Raw genomic sequence first — 23,973 nt, forward strand, 5'->3', positions numbered from 1 at the left:
AGACTCGATTGAGCGCTATACATAGAGCAAGCGATGGAACAATTACGTCTCGATATATTGTGTGTAGGAGGCAGGGTGTGTGGCAAAAGGCGAAGGGATATATTATGCAAGCAAATGAGTCTAAGGCAAAGAAGCGGAAAACTACATCTTGCAAAATCGCTTGCATGGAAAGGGCAGTGTTCAAACTTTCAACGGGAGGCCGGTACAAGATCACTAAATTCAACGAGGGCCACACGCACTCCATGGTTCCAGTCGATACACGGAATTTGATGCACAGTAACAGGAATGTCGACGAATTCCAACAAAGGCTTATCATATCCGGTATCAAGGCTAACATTGGCCCAATGCGTACCTTTCGTTTGGCCAAAGAGATTCTAGGTAGTTATGACGATGTTGGATGCACTGGCAACGACTTTAAGAACTTTGCGAGAGACTTGAAGGTGCATTCTAAGGGATCCGATGCCCACATGTTGTTGGAGTCTTTTTCCAACAAACAGGAGCTAGGAAACGGATTTAAATTCTTTCACCATGTAGATGAAGACAATAAATTGTGTCGACTAATTTGGGCGGATGAGATGCCTGTTAAGAACTACAAGTTATTTGGCGACGCAGTGTCGTTTGATGCTACATACTGCACCAATAGGGTATACATGCGTTTGATGCTACTTAATCAATACTTCAATTGTTTATCATACGATGCCAAATAGTCACGTTCGTAGTCTTCATTCAATGGAAGAATTGCTGAATAACTATTTCTGAACTTAATATGACATGTTTGTTGTAATTCTGCTGCAGATACAAGATGATTTTCACTCCTTTTACCGGTAGAGACAACCACGGGAAGTGCATCTCTTTCGGTGCAGGATTAATCTCTCACGAAAACATGGAGTCGTATGCATGGGTGTTGGATAGGTTTGTTGATATAATGGGCCATGCACCTCGTTTATTCATTACCGATCAAGATCCAGGACTCAAGAAAGTCGTCGCCTCTTCTTGGAAAGAAACCCGTCACAGGTTTTGCATGTGGCACATAAATACGAAAGTTGCCGAGAAGTTACCTCAAAAGTTGAGAGAGGATGCGGATTTTAGGGGTATGTATGATGGACTGGTTTGGAATGAGAACATCGATCCAACAGTGTTTGAAGAAAATTGGAATAACATGATTGAGGAATATGACATTGCCTCGAACAGATGGTTCTCCGACATGTACGAAGATCGTGAAAAGTGGATCCCGGCATTTTTTAGAGATGTACCTATGAGTGGCTTTTTCCGAACCACATCGATGTCTGAAAGCGAGAATAGTTATTTCAAATGCTTTATCCAAAAGAACTCTGATCTTGTGGTATTGTATACTAACTTCTGCAGTGGTCTTGATTCACAAAGATATAATTACAAGCAGGCGACACATGCCGACGAGACACGTTCTCCCATGATGAAGACAAATCTACCCATTGAATGTAATGCAGCGGCTCTATACACAAATGCGATGTTCAAGGAGGTTCAGGAGCAGATAGACTGTTCAAGCAGAGCTTGTGCAATGCGGAAGATGTTTTCCGATGGCGACGACATCATTTAAGAGATTGAGGACAAACTAGATGGTCTCTTTACTGTGCGCCGTTTACACCCACATGACCAGGGACGGATCCAGAATTTTTTTACTATGGGGGCACAAAGTGAAATTGATAAAATTTTCAAAAGAAGCAAACAATCATATTAATTTATATTATAAATTTATAATTTATATTACTGAGTATAATATGAACCTGCTAAAAATTAAAAGAATATCACTCAACCGTCTCGGATCATGCCGCCTCGCCTCCTGCCAGCCAACAGCCGTCCGTTGAGAGTGAGAATCTCGATTCGCGAATCCATTTTTTTTTAGGGGGATTCGCCACTTGGCGAATCCCGTGCGAATCCCATGCGAATCGCGCCCGCACCCGCACCCCGCGCGAATCGGATACTGCAATGTGTTGGTTTTTGGCGAATCCGTGCATCCCAGCTTGGATGATGATGATGAAAATAGGAGAGAATTAGACAATATGCTATAATAATGGAGAGACACAGAGCCGCCGAATTCCTTACTAAAGGAGTTGATTTTGGGGTTTGGGGGGCTTGGGGTTTGGGAATTCATATAAAAATATCTAAAGGGGGGCACCGATTAAGTTTGGGCTTGGGAATTAGGATGCTTGGGCTTGGGAAGTATACATAACTAATAATAATAACAAAAATAGTTGTGGGGGCACGTGCCCCCATGGTAGGAAACGTGTAGTCCGTGCCTGCACATGACGACGTCGTATGTAGCTGCAAATTGTTCACCCGGAAAGGTATCCCTTGCATGCATATGTTTCTTGTGTTTAGGAATATGAATCTCGACACTATTCCCCATAAGTACGTTGCGGCGAGATGGTGCAAGTATAGCATCTTGTGTCCAAATGATTCAACAGATCAAGTGCAAAATCATGACAAGCATTCCAAATCTAATTTGGAGCTTCGCATATTCAAGATTGCGAGTGAATCCATTGGATACGTTAGGGGCAATGAAGAGTTGTGTAACCAATTATATGAGAATCTCATTGAAGTTAGGGACAAGTTTGCCAAGCTCGGAACTCCGGAGAACTCATCCTTGTCGAAGAACAGGATTTTCGATGAGTTTTATGGATCATCTCCAACCGAAACTCCATCTGTTCTGCCACCAGATGTCGCTAAGACTAAAGGGAGTGGTGCCGGTGGACGTAGAAAATCGGAAAAAGAAAAGGCAATGCTGCTTGCACAGAAACCCAAGCGGCTTTGCAGGAAATGTAAGACAAGGGGCCATCATGATTCAAGAAACTGCCCCACAAAGGATGACGCAGATCTTAGTTCCTAGTTGATGAATTTCATATTTTTGAGATAATAATGTGGACTTCAAACTATTATATGTGTCGAACTGGTATGGTCTGCAATTTATAAGTCTTGAAATAGTGGTGATTATTTCCGATCGATGATTGTCATAGTGTTTGTGGTGATTATTTCATTTTGGAAGTTTGTCATAGTTCTTGTGGCGATTATCTGCGTTTGATCATTTCTTCGAATTCATGTAGCGAGTATTTGCGTTACTTTTTTTTTGAATAAATAGCAGTTGAATCTTAAAGTCTGGTGCTTGTATTTTTAGTTCCTATTTGATAGTTGTCAAAGTTTGTGGTCATTATTTGAGGCTGATCATATCTTGGAATTCATGTAGTCATTATTGCCGTGATTTTTTTGACAAAAAGTAACAGTGAAATTTGGAATTTTTGTACTTGTATTATTATACAAAGGAGCGCTCGCTTAATAGGACCCTCGTTGGTCATGGATTGGTCCTTGAACTACTGCGCATTTTATTGTTATAGTTATGGATTTCGACAATATATTATGACATGTTTGCGTATAAAAAGTTCTACTCCTTTTTATGATGAATGCAGCGGGAAACTTAAGATTCAGATGAAGTGTGGTTTGGTACGAACATGCTATCCGAACATACCCATAGAATATTGGATTATTGAGCTCACATGCATGTTCATATTTGTGTTCGTTGAACAAAGCTCCTGGTGCTTGTATTTTTAGTTCCTATTTGATAGTTGTCAAAGTTTGTGGTCATTATTTGAGGCTGATCATATCTTGGAATTCATGTAGTCATTATTGCCGTGATTTTTTTGACAAAAAGTAACAGTGAAATTTGGAATTTTTGTACTTGTATTATTATACAAAGGAGCGCTCGCTTAATAGGACCCTCGTTGGTCATGGATTGGTCCTTGAACTACTGCGCATTTTATTGTTATAGTTATGGATTTCGACAATATATTATGACATGTTTGCGTATAAAAAGTTCTACTCCTTTTTATGATGAATGCAGCGGGAAACTTAAGATTCAGATGAAGTGTGGTTTGGTACGAACATGCTATCCGAACATACCCATAGAATATTGGATTATTGAGCTCACATGCATGTTCATATTTGTGTTCGTTGAACAAAGCTCTGCGTATCTGTGTTAGTTGAAAATGTTATAATAAATTTCATAATTTTCATATTCATAAGTTGAACATGCTCGGTGAACAAAGGTTTGTGTATTTGTGTTCGTTTCACATGGTATACGCAGTTGCGACTCTATTTTAAGGAATTGCTCAATACAATTCAGGATGACCTACGAGGGTCCGCATATGTTTTGTTACCATGAATGTAGAGCAGGCATCAAGACGTTCAAGTCGTTCGACAATCCATATCGCAGATTTTATTATTGTAGATCGGTATGCGCTTAAACTATGTCAATTTCATGTTCCAAATACGAACTTAACAACTTTTTATTTTTTTTATAATGATCTGATTTGAATAATAGGACAAGGATTGCAAATTCTTCGAATGGTTAGATCCTGATATCCCCCCGTATCAAAAACGTTTTTTTCAACGTATCAGAATTGAGCGCGATAAATTGGGGGCTGATAATGAATCACTGAATGAAAGAATAAACGCGCATGTGCACCAGGTTATTCGTGTACTTTGGTGTTTCCCCGCGTTATATATTTTAAAATTCATAATAAGCATTTCCAGGTTCGTTCAACGGTAAATTCATAAAGAGCATTTTCATGTTTATGTTCATTCATACGGTACATTCATGAAGTCAACGAACAAGACAACGATGTTCATAGTTATGTTCAGCTCATCATAAGTTCAAACATATATTGTCCATATAAATCAACTGCAAAGATTAGTATTTGTTCACCTTTAAACCCCCTAGTAAAATTATGCTAGAAAAAATGTTATTCCATACGGTGCATTCATATATAGAGTATTTTCATGGTCACAACAATGTTCTACAAATTTTATTACGAATATTCATTAAATGAAAGCACCGAATAACGATGTTCATTTATACGTTCAATCCTTCCTAAGTTCTACCATAAAATGTCCATATAAATGAATTGCAAAAAATCAATATTTGTTCACCTATAAAACCACAATCAAAATTATGTTCAAACACATGTTCATTCATATGGTGTATAAATAGCAATGGACGTACAGAATAAGTATAAATTACAAAATTTGAGATTATAATAATAATTAATAAAATAAAGTCCTGCCATCATTATTGACCACCCAAACATGTTAAACTATAAATCCAAAAAAATAAAAACAAGATGCATAGTAGTTCAAGAACCAATCAACATCATGTTGGCATTGAAGCCTTCATCCCTGCTAATCTTAGCGTAATACTTGGATGCTTCATTTCTTACTAGCATTCCCTTTTCATTCTACTCCCATCCTACCAGTGTGGCGCAATAACGAACTCGCAAAACGCGGAGTTGCCTCATGCGTGTCAAAGTTGACATGCACTTCCAATTAGACGAATAATCACCCATGAATGTCTCTAGGTGGCGCATCGTATATATATACCTGTCTCCTCTCTATTCATCCCATCTGCCCACCTCAACTTGACTATGCAAAGCTTTGTTTTAGACACCTTATTTGCCCTACTGTCTTCACCGACATGAATCAAATAATCAACCAGAAGTTGACGCTTCAAGAATAATGTAGTCAAATTAGAAGGTGGCGATACAAATATTTAGATTGGATCAACTGATATTAAGAAATAAACGACGACTTACAAGTAAGTTGTGTACTCTTTCATACTCTTTCATCCTACGACCTTCATCTATGGCAATAATGCTGTCTAGCACGAACATTCTTTCCCGTTTTGTATCAACACACATGACATAGTACATCCCATTGTCTGCTACTGGAAAGAAAAACTACAAACAAGGTTGCACGATTTATAAAGATATATATACCAAATATTATAGGTAAAAAAATTTCGTTCACATATTAAAGACTGACCAGGTCTAATAGTGTCACAGCCCGACCTAAGCTAGTGAATAGTTAAGTCGGGAAAAAGGTGTGACTGAAAACAAAATAAGAAAATGGAAAAGAAAATAGATCTCAATAAAAATCACTAACCTGCTTAAACAATAATTTACCAAAGTATTTGGTAATCATAAACAATCTTTTCTAAAATTCAAAAGCAGACAACTCGCAATACAATAACGACAAGCTGTCAAAGTATCAAGTGACATAATTCTGTAAGCTATTAGTTTGAAATCTTTGCAACACATCAATAAAGTAAAACGCACTAAGCGTTGCAGCGGAATAGCTTAAGTGGATTACATGTATGAAGACATGGAATCCTGAGCCTAATTTAGTACTTATGTTTCAAAGCTTCGCTCTGCCGACATCCATCTGCATCACAGCTTAACCTGCACATTTAGAAAACATATGCAGGGCTGAGTACTAAAAAGGTACTCAATGGTCACATGCCGAAATAACTTTAAAGCTTGCTCTTAGAGCTATATATTGAACTTGCCATCTCAAGCATTACACATGAGTTTTATTTAAATAACCTGTGCACGCCAAACTATAAAACTTCTATATATATATATATATCATGAACTTCATATGCGTCTGCAGACATACTTCTTTGTACTCTACCATATCTGCAATGATAACTGTGTGCCGAGAAGGTGGCCACCTTCTACGGTCACTGACCGGCCGATACGCTAAATCGGCTCACGGTCCTAGACCGGCCGATACGCTAAACCAGCTCACGGACCTAGACCGGCCGATACGCTAAACCGGCTCACGGTCCTAGGCCGGCCGATATGCTTGATCGGCTCACGGTCCCTTGTGTACACTAATCCTGTCTAACATCTGGATAGAACAGGATCCGAATTCGATTAACTTCTGGTGCCAGATAGGTATCATACAAACTCATAAAATTTTGGCAAGTCAATAACTTTAATATAACTTCATTCATGTAAACATAATGAAATAGTGTGCACTTCAGATTTTGAGTTTAGAAAGCCCACCTGGTCGTGGTCTGACAACACTAGTAATTCTGAACTATTGCTTTACCCTTGCTTGTATCCGACCTTCAGTATAAAAACTGACTAATAAATAATGAGAAAATGATATGGACTTGATCTAAAAAGAATACTTATTTTGGTCATAAGGTGATATTTCTATTGAAATTATTGAATAAAGTCTAGCTGCTATTTGGAAACTTATTAATAACTAATTCAAGAAACACTTAACTGTGATTATCATAACTCAACTCGCACTAATTTAATAAATAGCTATTAGATGGAAATAATATAAATCCCTTATTTCCTCTTCTTTAGGAACTTGATTTCGAAATAATCTAATGTCTAATTTATGCATAAATTGATTATGAACTAATTAAATAATTCTACGTGTCTAGGCCATTTAATAAATTAAACTAATTATTAGCTAATAGCTAATAATCTTTTACACATAATTATTAAGTTCAAAATAAAATACTACTGAATCCAATTAAATAAATTAAGGACTCAACTTAAATAAATCTGTTACTAAGTTAATTCAAAGCCCAACAGCAATGTAATTTAACTTAAGCCCATTGGAATATTAATATGCACATCATATTAACTTAAGCCCAACTAAAATAAATTAATATCTCTGTCGTTTCTTTTCTTTTTCCTCACTAACGTCTCTCTCTCTCTGCGCTCTCTCTCTCTCTCACCGCTCTTCTCTCTCTCTTTATCGGCGAGCATCGCCGGTTCTCGCCGCCTCCGGCGTGGCGAGGCCGGCCCCTCTTCTGCCCTCTCCTTTCCTTCCCTATTTTCTCCCCAAATTCTAAAACCCCCAAATTCTAGGGTTTTCTGGCTCTATTTTTCCTTCTGAAATCCACCCCTCCGGCAAGGTCCGTCGCCGTCTTCAGCCCAGGTAATCTCTTTTCCTCCTTCTGTCACAATCTATCTCTCTGTCCTTTCTCTGATCTCCCTCTCGATCTCCCCCTCTGCCCTCTTGCTCGCGGCGGCCGCGGCAGCGCATGCAGCGCCGATTGTCGCCGCCGCGCTGCTCTTTTCTCTCTCCCTCTATCTCGCTTTGCTTCCCTCTCCCTCTCACGTCTGTCTCTCATTCAGTCTCACTCTCTATCTCTCTTTATCGCTCAAACTCTCTCTCCCTTCCTGTTTCCCCCTCTGCTGTTGGCAGCCACCGCGGGCCGCCGTGGCGCGGGCAGCGCCGGCGGTCGCGCCTCCGCCGCGGGGGTTCGCGGCTACCGCTGCCTCTTTCCTCTTCTCCTTCTATTTCTGTTCTTTTTCTTTATTATCAAATTTTAAAACCTTAACTTAATAAATCTACAACTGTTTCCTATTTCAGGAATTGATCGGCGTCGTCGACTCCGGCGTGGCAGCTTCGTCTACTGCCCAAGATTCTACCTTTTCTTCCTTTCTTTTTATTATTGATTCGTTGTGAAACTGAAGTATAAGGATGATGGGGAAACTGGAAATTAGAACTAGAAATGTGTTTGTAGCTATGCTTGTATCTATTTAGTGTATCTACTCTGTTCTTGTTTACTGTTGTATACATATATGATGAATGAACTGTAATAAAGAGATACTACCTGCTTGGTGATTGAATTACTGTAACAGAATTTCGGGGATGATCAATAATGGATGAATATTTGATGGACAACTTGCTGGTATTGCCGAATGAGGGAAAAACATCAGATGTGAGAGAGAAGAGATTTATATTGATTTGAAGTCGGTTTCTTAAGCCGCTGCGTGAAAAGCTGAAGGATACGTGCCAGACGAATAGCTAATCTGGATTAATAAATCTAATCGACAGCTTAAAGCTAAGTGATTCACTGCTAACACAAAGAATTGGGCTTGGGCTTCTTTAATATAATCATTGGCCCAAATGATAAAAGTATTGGGCTTATTTAAACTTAGCCCATATATACATGTATTGGACTCTATTCCATAACTTAATAAAATCATAAGCCCAAACAATAATTATTGGGCTTTTTGCATAAAATTGAGACTTCTCTTTCTTTTTTAAAATCATAGAAAATAATATTAATAATATATATATTGTAGTGAAAATGCTGGGTGTTACAAATAGATGTGGAGGTCTCCTTTTATAATTCCTTAACTCAGCTGTCAATCCAACATTGAATCTACTACTTTGTTCAGTGTAATTCAAGCCGCAAACATTAATACTAGCAGTCTGTATAATCTCAAAAAATATTAGTAATTAATGTTAGCATATAATAATAATCGTGTTGGGCTACACTTACATATATACTTGTGCTCGCAAAAAATCGCAAAGGTGATTCGTTAGACCGCATATCCTCTTGAAAATTCAAGTACAAACACCATGCATTCATTATTGCACAATCGACAACGCATCCCTTTCGTAATGTTTGCATCTCTGACCTACTAATCTCAATGGGTTTGCATGAGAATAGTATTTCGGATCTACACATGTTAAATTTAGTACACTACACAAATAATAAATCATAAATATTGAAAATATATTTCATAACTATACCCATCACATGAATCACAGTATATGCTGTAGAGCCCAATTTCTCTTTCTTCCAAATTCAACTTCTTCGATGGGCATTGTTCCCTTTGAAGATATGGAGACCTAAAATTTCTGGATATTGTCCAAAGGGCACTCTGATCAACAGCTCCCGTTATAGCGGGACTATCACTGGGTATACTAGATTCATTCTAAAAGCCATAAATGAATATTATGAATACAATGATAGTAAGATACATAATTATTACTAATGTGCATATTATAGCTAACTTTATATATATAATTACATGCATCCGTCACGCATAAAATGATTACAATGCTCGTAACACATACATTGTCGTCTACCCTGCATAGGGGAAGACGCAAAACATCTGACAAACTGAGGTGTTCGCCACACACCTATTTCACAAAATACTTATCTATCATACAACCACATCGAAGTACTTGCTAACCCATACTAACACATTAATGTTTTACCGATTCTTTGTCTATCGACTGATCTTTCAAACCACCTTTCTTCACAGCATCCGTCATATTTCTAACCTGTAATTTGTAACAAATATGATAATTTAAAACAAGAACTAGATGAATGGCGACCAGAGACAATAAAACAAGTACAGACTATTTTATTACCCGCTCCGACTGCCTTGTCTTCATAGATACTTTAACTGTCTTGCCCTTCTTAATACCCTGGTTCAACTAATTTTATGTTAAAATGAGTTCATATATTTCAACAACTGATACAATACACTATCGCGAATTAAAAAAATTACATTTTCCCTGCCCTTTTGAACGTTCGATTGTTCGGCTAAGCTGGCAGTCTCAGCACGATGTTCCTTTTGTAGCTCCTGTAGGAATTAATATTGAGGGTAATAATTAGAAATAAGTAGACAATCCGTATCAAATACACACTATTTATTACCCGCTCCGACTCCGTTGCCTCCATAGAGACCTTAACTGTTTTGTCCTTCTTAATACCCTGGTGCAATGAATTTTATGTTTAAAACTGAGGTCATATATTTTAAGGAGACATACAGTACACTATCGCGAACTAACTAACTTACCTTTCCACGGCCCTTGTGAACTTTAAAGATTTCTGCTAAGCTTACAGTCTCAGCATCATGTTCTTTTGGTAACTCCTATGGGACATCATGTTCAGAGTACGATAATAAGCATAAAGCAATAGAATACACACATTTATAACATCTATATCTTAAGGGTTGTATTAAATTATTACGTCTTTAGGTTCATTAGAAGGTGAATTCGGCGCAACTTCATGCAACCCGGATTCAACAGCGAAGTCCCCCTGGCCACGACTTTCGCTACTGACAGGATCATCTTCACCAACCTGAGCAAAGGTACAATAGTATCATATTAAAAACCGTGAATCAGAAAAAAATATATATTTCAGCACAACGAAGTTCATTTACAAATCATAGGTACCTTCTCAATCTCATCAACACAAGTAAATTCTGTTAAGTCAGCTTCCTTAGAAATGGTTTCTTTTTCCAACACCCTGCTTGTTGTTGCCTAAGATTTTAAAGCAATAAAATCATGTACTGACAATTGATGTTTTCCTTGCATCATTTACTCAAAAACAAATGAGACCAAAAAGACCTAATTGAAATATATATACAAAGTACATTAAAGATTCACAATATCCATCAGCAATATTATATAATTCACATATAAAGAATTATGTTTGTAAGACATAAGCTTTATATATTCACAAATGCAATTTTTCATCAATAGAATATTATAGCACATGAACAGGATAAGTTGAATAAAGATATAGTTTGACACCTCTGTATCGACTTCATTCCGAACAGGATAATCAACAATCATTGGAACCTGACACGTTGTGAAACAAAACAGATTATTATTATATTCTAGATTACAACAATATGTCTTTTTTGGTTTGTCTTAAAATAATTTAGGGAAAGAAACTGCATACGTTTTGTGTGTCAATATTAGCAACCGTAGCAGGCGGAACTTCAGTTGGCGCTGCAATGTGCTCGGATTGTGTCGACTCAGTTAAGTTCTCAACTAGACGAATCCCGGAAATAAGGGAGCATGTCACCAAACACTCTTTGAAAACAAGTGATCTTCTATGTTCAACCGACGCCTCTAACATAACACTTTTCAGAAATCTAGCCTTTTCACCTATTTCACGGGATATTTTAAGCATCCTCGAGCGCAGCAGACTTTCAGGCGATTGTTCAAAGCTGACGGCCACATTCCTGCCAACATTTGCAGGTTCCAATTGCTCGATTGCTGGAAGTGGTATTGGACCACGCAGTGATCCTGATCCAAAATATTTCTTATCAACCTCGAGCTTTTGCCGCTGCAGCAATTCACTACCTGACCAATTGACACATATCGGGATTGTACGTGGTACATTCGAACCTTCCATATGCATTCTGTCGACATAGACTAGCTGCACATTAAGGAAATTTAGCTAAGTAATTTTTCGAGAATGATGCTTAATGCAAATTGTATTTTGAAAAAGCATTCCAAATATATACTTACCACAAGAAATAGTATTGGACCACAGAATATTTTCTTCCCATTATCGGCCCAACTTTGTGCATGCTGAATCAAAGCCTTCAACATGTATCCTGCCCAGTTCCATTTTCTGACCACATTCAAATCCTCCAAGCATCTCATGACGAATGGATGAACCGTCCCATTCGGATAGCTCTCTATTAGACTAAACTGCATAGCAATGAGAAAATGCCTCTTGAACCATGGCCCTCCATCCACCTCTCCCAACATCTTATCTAAAACAGCTTTAATCTTTATATTGTCACGATGTCGCACATTGAACAAAGACACCCACTGCATACTCAAAGCATTACAAGCCGAATAGAGGAACCTGTTGATCTCTTCACCACCCTTAGGAAAACCAAAAACTCTACAAACATCATCTTCAGTTACTTTAATTTTCACATTGTCATCAATCAACAATTCACTAGTTTTGTAGTCAAAATTCTCCATCAACCAATATGCCATCTGTGTTGGCAGAAATCTTACTCTCATTTCCAGCAAGTGTCCAAAACCCATAGATATAACAGAATCCACTTGAGACTGACTTAGTCTAGATAAGTACGCACAGAAAGAGGATGGTGTTGTTCTCGTATGTAAACTAGGGAAAACGGGGTTGCTGTTGTTTGCTGCATTATTCGCCGCATCCTGTCCTGCAATTTCATCTGGTCTTTCAAGAGATTCACCTGATCAAAACAGACAAGTTGAGCTTTATTATGAACTCTTGATGCATATAATCATCGATAGAACCCCAAAGGATATATGAATGTCACCTACCTGTTCCATCAATCGGAGGTTCGTTATGTGAGCCAACATTTCCATCTGATTATGATGTGAAATCAGTTTTTTGGGTTTACAAATATGCAAAGACAGAACACAAATAACTCTAATATTTAAATACCTCGTTTATCCTTAAGTCGCTTAGATGTCTCCAATCTTGCTTTTTTGGCCACCCTTTTTTGTGGAGATTCAGATTCTAAAGACCATGATAATTAAACATAATTTATTTAAAGTTATAAAACAAGATAACAATTATCCTTCGTCGTGCACGTTAAATGTACCTCTAACAGCCTCCATCGGATTACTTGAATCTGTTTTGAACACAAAAAAACAGACAAATTACTAGGGTGACTGAATTCACATAGTTTACTACTACTAATTTTTGGTCCAATATTATAGACTACAATATACCTGGTACAGGCGCCTCACAGATTAATTGATTAGGGACCTTTGCTTTCCCTTTGTCATTTGTGTCAACTACCAAATTAGGATTCATGCCGAAAACTGAATTTAAGAACCAAAATTATAATAAATTGCTTGAGCATACTTTCCATATAATTTGTAATCATTAACTAACTTACATAATTTTGCTTTCCGTTAGGTTGTTCTACATGAAGCTTCAAAAAAAAAATAGTCATGCTTGTTAGTCCGAATCCTCAAATTAACGTCATTATATCCATAACTAATACAAATATTTTTAAAATAATATTACTCACCCTTCTCAACAATTTCATGTTCCCCAGAAGCAACGGTATCTATAAAAATAATAATCATATGCGTCAACGTAAGTTAAACTGGTAATTGTTTAGGATTAGAAACAAATGCCGACAAATAACAATTTTGTATCAATATCCAATACATATGGTCCCCCCATGAGACAGATAAATAAAAAAAACCATGGGCCACTCAACCCTGATTCTTAACAACTATGTATTCAGATATGTACTGGTTTCCCCCTCAAAAATTTTCCGAAATATTTCATACAAACACAAAGCATAGGCCACGTCTCTATCATTTAGCAAAGATTCCCAAAATAGTAATGTGATACACATTATATACTTGTGGCGAACACATAGATTTAAGTTTGAGTTCATACCTGTAGATTCATCATTCTTGTTCGACATTTCGCACTCGTCGTAAACCCTTAAAACCCACAAAGTATCTTCAATAAATAAATGTGCAGTGACATAGATTATATTGAGTAAGAAATTAAATTCAAGGTTTTGTCAAAATAAAAACATATTCAACGACTAAGAAAGAATCCAGGTTTACCGCGGGCACAAAACACTTTTCCCTAGCGATTTCTCCGACGATTTCTCTAAGAAACGCTTGATTGAGAAGAAAGACTTGTCTTTTTTTAGTTTTGATTCGCCGTGAACATAGATGTTGAAAAGAGTGAAAATGGCAGATGAGAAAGAAAGATGGTAGTTGTGTGTTCAGTAAATGAAAGATATTGGGTATCGTGTCAATCAAAATATTTCTGTCAAGTATCCGATTATTGAAACACATATTTTCTAGTATCGGAAAGATTTTGTAGTATATTTTTTGATAATTAGACATTAGACAAAATATTGTATTTTAAATATATATGCTTATTTAAATCTATGAATGTATTCGGCTTGGTTTACATAATTTTAACTACTACATATTTCTAATCAACTTCCTCTACTATATCTATACCACTTAAGGAATAAAATAATTACCATTGCACGAATAAAATAATTCAACATAATGTATCGTTAAAAATTGATCAAATTCAGAATATCATCCTCCATGAACTACAAATTATAAAAAAGATCAAGTCTATATCTTGAACATGGTTTTGAAAAAAATTGAGCGAATCAAAGTAAAATTCATTTTAAAATAGGATTCCTATCTTATTGAGGTTGTTATCTTTCGTGTTAATAATGTCACAAATTCCATTACATAAATTGATTTTTTCGAGCAAGGACCAAATTTGTTCCTGAAATTATACATGAGGTGCATTAATAGGGACGCAGCTTATGTTAGACATCTATTCGCGAACATTAAACTTAGGGAAGAGTTCAATGCAAACTACTCCCCTATGTAGAGAATAAAGACCAAATATGAGGCATTGATATCAACGAAATCAATGAATCGGATTCATCCGAATTCTCCAAGTTTAGGAAATACCATAAATTCCTTATTTTGCAATGCTGGGGCTTAACGAATATTATTATGAACTTACGGCATAAGTATGTTCGTCTATCGTCTATACATTCATTTGTTTTTTGTATGAACATATAAATGAACATTAGTATTTCATTTATTGTTAATACGAACACACCAACGAACGTTAGTACGTTCGTACATTGATAGTAATATTCGTCGATTCCCATATTTGGAAAATGATGAATTGATGGGATTTTATAAACTTGAAGAATTCGGAATAATCTGGTTCATTGGTTTTGGTGAGATGAATTAAGTATACCTGTATTTATTCAGTATTCTATGTTCACACCGATGTTAATACAGAGCTATATTTAATCTGGTCTTTATTCTTGATATAGGAAAGTGGTATCCATTGAAGCCGACAAAACATATTAAGCATAACTATATTTGTTCAGTATCCTATGTTCACATCGATGTTCATATATATATGATATTCATACCACTTTGTGTTCGGTGTGTTTTAACAATATAGCCATTTCTCGCACTATACTTAAATTAAATATTAGTTGTACTATTGAACTTGGTTTCCACAAATCACGATAAATGGTATCGACGAATAATAAAATTCCCATATACTCAAACAATAATATCATATGATTTATTCCATATTTAACACTAGGCGCATAAGACCATGATATCGTGAAAAATTAAAGCATGCATATCATTATTGGGGCGACGTCAGTGGTTAAACAAATACTATTTAATATTATGCAGGTTACATAATCGCATGTAATCAATTACATTTTATGTGCAAGCAATTACATTTTATGAGATTTTAATATTAATTATTAGTGTAATGTGTTGCTATCATTATAAACATTAACGCACTGCTCATCTATTCATCCCTATACAGGTATAATTAATGAAAAAATCGCTGCCATGTTTGCTAGAATCCGAATCGCCTAAGTTTTTAATATACATTTGCAGGGTATGCTTCAAAATAATTGCAAGTTTAAGATGGTGTATAATTAATTTACATATAGGATTCAAAAAAGTTACTATATGTACAAAAAAAAAAAGTGCCCATATAGGTTCATAACAATTACTATGAAAATATCTTTGTAATCCCTTTCCAATGGTGAATTGGAGATTGTAAAAAAAAAATCAACGACCAAATACTTGTAGAAAAAAAAATGACCGTATATAAGTAAATCTCAAGGAAAACATAACTAATAAGACGGTTATTTTCTGGATATGCATAGGATCAAATATATATGCAGCAAATATAATTATTTCGCATCAAATGCCCATATAAAATATATGAATATTATCATCATTATTTCAAGTTAATCAAATTTTTGCATTGGATGCCTTTATATAATTGCGATAAAATATCACTAATTCATAAGTATTGTTACACACTTGAAAAATGCATGGCCATATAAATCGATTGTAAATTTACTATTTGTCGACGTATAAAAGAACTCTTCAAATTATCTTAACAGACATAAATGCTTGTCCATATTAACGAACTTCATAGTTTTGTCGAAATATTAAATAGTCCAAACAAATGCTCGTACAAACAAACGACAATGTCAATATATTTGTTAAAAATTGAACATGCAAAGTTATTATGAAAGTTCGTTAAAAATGTTCGCACGACCGCTCAAATCCTAATGTTTTCTATATTATCGTTCTTCTAACATGTTCATGCAAGCGCACTGTTTTGAGCAGAGCAGAGCAGAACTCCGACTGCCAGAGCAGAGCAGACCGCGAACGGCCAGACTAGAGTGTAGCAGCGTTTAGAGATTTTATTTTAATTGTCTTCTCCAAAATTCGTTAACGCTGATTCTGAAGATGAAGTCACCTACATTCAGTAAGTTGCTCTGGTCTGTTCGTCCGAGCTCCGATCTGCTCTGCTCTGGCATGGCGTTCCGAGCTATGATCTGCACGGGCCCCGAGCTTCTCGGCTCAGGTACGGCCATCAAAGCATAGTTGGGGTTTTTGGTAAACCATAAGTCCGAATCATTGTTCGTGAGATAAGCAAATTACCATGTTAAAGAAATCACATGTTCATATACACGAGCATACAAATTTCAATAGTCCATCTGTAATTCACAACATTCATTAATTAACCTATGTTCATCTATATTGCATTTTCATGTTCACACGAACTTCCACTCTTGTTCATACGGTATCTTCATGTTCGTAACTTTAAGTCATACGAACTTCAAACACATGTTCACAAAAAATTTATGTCCAGATAAGTAATGTTTATACTTAACCATATCATACCTATAAAACACCAACAAAAAATCAAACCATAATATCTCGTAACTGTCTCATAAAAAACAATGAATTGTCTATGTAAAAAATCAACCCATAATATCTCAAAACACACTCGTAGATGTTATAATTTATTATCACCATATAAGAACTCCATCAAATTTTGGTGCATTCTCTGCCAATTCGGCCTCATATGTTGCAGATGACTCACGCAAAATATCATCTTTATACTTGTTATTCTCCCACGATACAATCGTTGCACAATATCTCACCCTCAGCAATCTCAGTTGATGTCCTTCGAAAGTCTCCATATGCCTCATCACATACAACCCAACATCCTTTGAATCGACGCTGGATGACAAATTAAGGTCCACAACTTCTACAGTCGATTTTGAAACGGATGCCGAACTTAAAGGTTCATTGTTGTTGGTTAGAAACTCCACCAATAATGACCGCTAAAATTAAAGTAACAATGTATTATAAAACAAAATTTTTCAAAAAATTTACTAAACCATTTCAGATTGGAAACTTACCATAATAGAACACAAGTCCTTGTAGTTGGAACCAACAGGATGTTTCTTGACGACAACAGAAGTGTCTATGATGAAAATAACCTCCTTCGGTAGGTCAATACATAGAACATATGCCCAATCGTCGGCAAAAATAGGGAAAACGAACTGGCAAGGAGATTAACAAAAAATGACATTTGATTGCAAATAAACATTAAGAGTAATTACAAATCATTACCATATCAATAGAGCCAAGTGCATTTGTTTGATACAAGCGCAGCTCACAATCCATTCCCTCGAAGAATAGACTCCGCCGTGATATATATGACATTCCAGTCTGGGATATGCAATCGATCTGTAACTCAATATATAAAAAAAAAAAGGATACAAAAAAGTCCATCAACATTCCCATCACAAAATAAAGTAATATTTTAACAACGAATACTTACGTATATGTCTGTCGAGGCAAAAAACCGCGTTGGTTTATTGGAAGAACCAGTTGTAGAAAAATGATTCAGGATCGTGGACCATGCGTTAACTATCGATGGTTGGACTACAGCCCCTATTCGGAGACAAACTAGATCGAATCTACACAACTCTATGTCCTTGAACATGAAAATAACCACCCCTCTGAATAATAGGTTAAACAAACAAGTTAGATATATAACATACAGATGCAAATTTGTCCTTAATATAACTTGAATTGTCAAAGTACGTACTCCGCAAGAAAATCACTGTATAGACAATACATGGCAATGGCTTTCTCTCTAATGCTTAGTGGTGTCGTACAGCATACAACATTATCGATATTGTTTGCTCTGTAATGCAATTTCCTAACAGGAAAGTCCTTCCTCACACAACCATAGATTGGTGATTCTCCTCCTATAACCTTTCATATTCATTAAAAAAATACGTGTTCCAATGAAATGAAAACATAAATCACTTCATAGTTAACTTGATTATATGAATTTAATAAGAGCTTTTATATTTAATCGTACATTGGATGGTGGTTCAGATGAATTCTCGTCCAACGGACAAAGGGCTGAACGCAGCCTATTTCCATATCCTGCCTGCTTTTATAAATCACACATTATGATTAAAATACAAAGCTTTATATTGATACAAAAAATGAGTATAAAATTTAAGTTGTGAATCCTACCGTTTTAGATGGTGTACAACAATCTTGGTTCTCTTTGTTTCCTATGTTAGCACCATTGTAGCTCACCTGATTCATACTCGACATAATTTTAAATTCAAAACTGTATTTCCCACGATATATTTAAATATATTCCAGAACATACCTGTACAACACCTTGCTTGCTCGACGAGGGAGGCGTTTCAAACGAAACTGGCACCTATTAAGAAACAGGAGATGTGGCTAAGTTAATAAATTATTGAAAGAATTATGCTGAAGACAGTACCTGCGAGATTTATACCTCACTCGGAATAACAAATTCTTCGTCCGCAACACACAGATCGAAGCTTGGGATTTCTAATTTATTTGTGTCGACAATCTTTGGCTTGGATAATGCTTCAGCCGACGTAGCATCCATCCATGCATAGAACTCTTTTGGGTATGTTATATCGTCTTCCAAATCCATAATAACAGTTGGTTGTTTCTCTTTCTTCGGCGTTGTAATCTCTATACAAACCCCAGTCAGTTTAAACACTTCACCCAAGCTGTCTCTAAAGAATTTTGATCCCTTCTCCTTTGTTGATGTACTGTTTGCAAGAATGCCCAAACGAGCCATACGATCAGATATAAACTTAGCATCCTCCCTAAGTTTTTTCGATATACTGTAATCATCATCAGCTCCTATTTGTTCTTCGCACTTTTCTGGGTTCTTGACCTTCACACCATACCTATCTGGCAATGTCAGCGGTCCACGTAATCTTCCAATTCCAAATCTTTGTTTCGTCATCTCTATTCGTTGACGTTCACGTAGATCACTGCTTGACCAGTTCATCAGAATAGGAAAAACTCTCTTAGTAATGGTGCCGCTGATGTTGATACGATCTACATAAAAAAGCTGCATCAAACAAATTCCAAGCATTATATAATATAAAATATGATTATTATCAGTTAAATAAATTTTCATATACATACTCACCACCAAAAAAATCAAGGGCCCTGTATACATCTTGGTCTCATCGCCACCCCAGGTATCTCTATTCTCAATCAGACTTCGCACCATGTATTCTGCCCAGTCCCATTGAACAAGTTTGTCAACATCACCAAGTGTATTCAATATATGAGGGTGTACCGTGCCATTCGAAATGCTTTCAAATATGGAGAAACACATAGCGATCATAAAATGTCGCTTAAACCAAGCCCCTCCAGTCTTGCATTTCAGCATTTCGTTGACTACCAAACCAATCTTGATCTTATCTCGATTCTCAACACGAAATAGAGAAACCCACTCCTCAAACAGTTCATTACTCGTTTGTCGGTCGAATCTTTTGATCCTCTGAAATCCTTTGGGTATACCAAACACACGATATACATCATCTTTCGTAACCTTTACTCGAAAACTAGTACTAATCTCAATTTCACACGTCTTTGGGTTGAAACTGTTTAAAACCCAATATGCAAGACGACCAGGGAGCTCTTTCACCCTCAATTCAAGGATGTTACCAAATCCTATATCCCTAACTGCATCCTTCTGAGCAGGATTAAGTTTCAGCAATGCATCGTGGAAAGAAGCAAGGGTTGTTCGTGTATTCAGAGATAAAACTTTATTTCTCGTTTCAGGCTGTACAGACCCGACTTGTTTGCTTGAGGCTACAGATTGTATGACAGGAGCATCATCGATTATAATCAAATCAGACATCGATTTGGACGCTTGGTGAAATTTGGTACTGGTCTTCGAATGGCGTTTGTAGTAAGATGCACTATTGTCTACAAAAGTTTGTAAATATATTTGAACTTACAGCGACCTCAACATCAAATCCGATTTGTTAAAAATGCAGATGAAAGGATATTAATGAAAATATACCCATGTTTAGTTCAATCTGAGATATACGACTAGCAGCACGGAAAGAAACTTTTTGTTTACCTATATATACATATAGCATACAATAATTACAACAGAGTATAGAACACATGATTATTGAATTGAAAATTTTTTTATATCTAAACATACCACTTTTCAACAGCCTGGACTGCTGATTAGAAACCACCTTCTTTCTTTTCTTTTCTGGTGACATAGAGGAATCACTTGTTGTATCTGAAGATAACAAAAAAACATCCCTAGTTACTATCAAGGCTGAATACTATTCAGCAAAAAAAATATTAAACACCTCGAACTTTTACCTGGTACAATAACCTCATTGCCATGAGACGATTCCATAACTATGACAAATAATATAGTCAGTATTCATAAACAAACTTGCAAAATTTCACATCGATTTAAATATAAATTTCAAAAACTACATTTTTACCGATCATTATGGACACAGACTGAAACAGAACAAGTCAAACTAAGCTCAACAAGCATCGCATCACACAAAAATGAGTTCAAATATGCTCATAGTATCATATGGACCAAACAATCTCCAACAAACCAAGAGTTAAAATATGTTGAATAAACTAAAGCTTATTACATTCGTAATTCATTTGTGAAATAAAAAGTTCCCCAAACATAACTTTGCCAGTGGTATAGTGCAAAAACTAGATGGAATTCAGATTCACAGACATCAAGATTTAACCTTTCATATAGTTATTTTTCGCAATGGCGTCTACCTTACAACAACATCCTTTTTCCTTAACTCATTAGGCGAATTGTCTTGACACATTCAAAACTATTTATCGAACGATAGAATTAATCAATGAATCATCTATCGGATATTAGATTGGATCGAACCTTAGAATGAATTACTGAAACTAAATTTCAACAATTCAAAGTAGTATACCTCAACCAATTCATTGAATTACCTTAATGCAGACGGTGGATGAATTGAACTCCTTGGATTTTTTCGATCGTAAACATGAATTGGAAACCCTTACTCGTAAGAATGGTTCAGTATATATGTCGATTCCAATCTTCTGTTCAGCTTTAGGATTCAGCGAAAACCCAGAAAATCTTGCCATTGAATTCATCTAAGAAAGGAATGTCGTGGATTCAGGGATTTCATAATCTTACCAAAAACATAGAATTTGTCATGACTTGTTTGCCCTTATACATTAATTCAGAATAAATTTCAGATTAGTGAAATTCACGAAAATTACTTGCAGTTGAATAATCTGGTCCGTTGATTTCGAGTAATCTGAAGGTTATAAGTTGGTCTTTATTCTTCACCTAAGATAGTGGTTGTTGTAGAAACCAACCCTATATATATATATATATATATATATATATATATATATATATATATATATAATTATTTATTAATAACTTATTCGACCACTATGAGAAAATTATTAACACTATTTAAAAGGAAAATTTGTTTATGAGTAATACTTATTGATTACTTTTGACCTGCAAAACAATCTGATCATGTGAAAACGTACAGCCTAAATCATATTTTATATAATTAGATCACATAAATATGTTTATTTTTTAAAAAAATATTAACTATATATACGAAAATGGATTAAAAGTTGAATGACTTTATCTATTCAATGTTTGTGAATATAATAGAATAATCGAATACAAATTACCTTTACACTATTACATATTCAATTATACTATTATTTAAAATAATTCATAGTGAGCCTAGTACAATAAAAGAACAATATGAAAAAAAAAATTATCAACTTGTAGTAAATCGTGGCTTTAGTGCTTCTCCATCTGCTTCAGCAATTAAGTTTATCAAAAGAAGCAATATAAATAGTTTCACCATGCACTAACAATGATTTGACGAAGAATAAAGCATATTCTATACCAAATCCTTAGCGATAGAAAGTATCCATCCGATTCTAAGCATATTCTAACTCGGACCTAAGCGAGTATCCCTTCGCCTGTTTCTCTTCTTCACATCAGACTTGAAAACTTTGAGGCTTATGTTAATAACGCTCAATCTTGTAACAGCCTTCCTCATGCGGTTGAATACTTTCTTCATGAGAGACTTGTTAAGAAAATTGGCGGGCTTGTTCTATTTCTTGGTCTTTGTTGTCGAAAGCAGCACCGCCTGATCCTTTCCTGGTTAAATGGTCACCGTCTTCTTGTTTGCTGACCCTATTTCATGAAAATCACTAATTCAATCCATGACCTTACAGAATGAAGTTCAATATGATAAATTCAAGATTAAGATCATAAAGAAGGCGCGAATTTGGAGAATCATTTGCTTGATCCAGAAGGTGAAAGAATGGTCGTATTTTTTTCTTCATAATTTAGGATGCTTGTCTAAGTATACCTGAAGCTGTTACAAACAGATGGTTTTTTTTTTTACTATGTTTTGTTCAACCTCTTCTCCTCTTGTGGCTTAGCACAAAATCATCATCGATCATCTTCATTGTCTTCCATTATCCGCTTCTTTCACTCCGCAATTCTTGATGTTTTATGGGAGTGCCCGAACGGAGCTATTTTGCTTCATCTCGTAAGTTCTCCTCGCTCTCTCAGGTGATAGCATGCCGTGTTCCGTCAACCAAAATTTAGCCGTTTCACTTGAAGGAATCTGCTGATAATGATAAGTAAAATATTCTCAATGGCTCCAGCTCTTCGGGGGCATCAAATTTCTGGCTAGGCAACTTCTCTCTGGTCGGTTTCTTATCATCCATTGTTTGAGCCACCGCTGAAAATGGATCTATTTTTGAAATCAGCTGCAGGATTCCTGATTGAGCCTACAATAAATTTCTTCTTCGATGCAGATGGATCAGTTCTGGTTTTGAAGAAGACGGCCCATCTCCAACACCGGGCTGCCATGCCTGTTTCTTCTATTATTAACTCTCTCTCTCCGATCCAACCTTATTCCTCTTTCACTTCAACATGCATCACTCAAATTTCGTTTCTTCTATGAGGAAATTAAAATTAAAGAAATTGAGAACAGGGAATAAGAAAAAAGAAATAGGAATTGAGACAAGGAAACTTGGTGGGTGCGCTTGGAGACCGCAAGCCAGCCTGAGTATTGGGCGACGATTGTTTGAGGCGGCGCGACAAAGCAGCGGTTGCATTTGGTGGCTGAGTCTCCGTCAAAGGATTCGCCAATGTAGTGGTGGAATTGGCAAAAGAGGATAATTAAGTGAGGGAAAGGGTTCCAAGTTTGCGGATTTTCTTTTGCAATTAGGTTGCTGAGAATAGTTGGGGAGAGAAATAATAGTAGGATTTAGTTGTGGGATTTTTTTTTTATTTTTTTTTAAGAAAACTATGATTTCATACATTAATTGATTCATTAATTAATAGATATGTGG

The 23,973-nt window shown here is 36.1% G+C and overlaps 2 protein-coding genes and 3 long non-coding RNA genes across 5 annotated transcripts; 2 read left to right on the forward strand and 3 right to left on the reverse strand.

The window, feature by feature from the left end:
- Positions 1-2,362: 2,362 nt before the first annotated feature.
- Positions 2,363-2,866, forward strand: LOC130998649 (uncharacterized). The gene has a single exon (XM_057924064.1). The coding sequence runs from the start codon at positions 2,363-2,365 to the stop codon at positions 2,864-2,866; it is 504 nt and encodes a 167-aa protein (XP_057780047.1).
- A 4,592-nt stretch (positions 2,867-7,458) lies between these two features.
- Positions 7,459-8,465, forward strand: LOC130998991 (uncharacterized). Its single transcript, XR_009093366.1, has 2 exons — positions 7,459-7,767; positions 8,206-8,465. It is a non-coding gene; the product is annotated as an uncharacterized LOC130998991 (long non-coding RNA).
- A 2,840-nt stretch (positions 8,466-11,305) lies between these two features.
- Positions 11,306-12,532, reverse strand: LOC130998650 (uncharacterized). The gene is made up of 2 exons (XM_057924065.1): positions 11,902-12,532; positions 11,306-11,809 (listed from the first exon to the last, which is right to left on the reverse strand). The coding sequence occupies exons 1-2, from the start codon at positions 12,433-12,435 to the stop codon at positions 11,306-11,308; spliced, it is 1,038 nt and encodes a 345-aa protein (XP_057780048.1). The 5' UTR covers positions 12,436-12,532.
- A 159-nt stretch (positions 12,533-12,691) lies between these two features.
- LOC130998992 (uncharacterized) lies at positions 12,692-13,050 on the reverse strand. The gene is made up of 3 exons (XR_009093367.1): positions 12,978-13,050; positions 12,818-12,892; positions 12,692-12,738 (listed from the first exon to the last, which is right to left on the reverse strand). It is a non-coding gene; the product is annotated as an uncharacterized LOC130998992 (long non-coding RNA).
- Positions 13,051-22,233: 9,183 nt separating this feature from the next.
- LOC130998993 (uncharacterized) lies at positions 22,234-23,895 on the reverse strand. Its single transcript, XR_009093368.1, has 2 exons — positions 22,980-23,895; positions 22,234-22,801 (listed from the first exon to the last, which is right to left on the reverse strand). It is a non-coding gene; the product is annotated as an uncharacterized LOC130998993 (long non-coding RNA).
- Positions 23,896-23,973: the final 78 nt, after the last annotated feature.

The sequence above is a fragment of the Salvia miltiorrhiza genome, chromosome 8 (genome assembly GCF_028751815.1).
Source record: "Salvia miltiorrhiza cultivar Shanhuang (shh) chromosome 8, IMPLAD_Smil_shh, whole genome shotgun sequence".
Lineage (NCBI taxonomy): Eukaryota > Viridiplantae > Streptophyta > Magnoliopsida > Lamiales > Lamiaceae > Salvia > Salvia miltiorrhiza.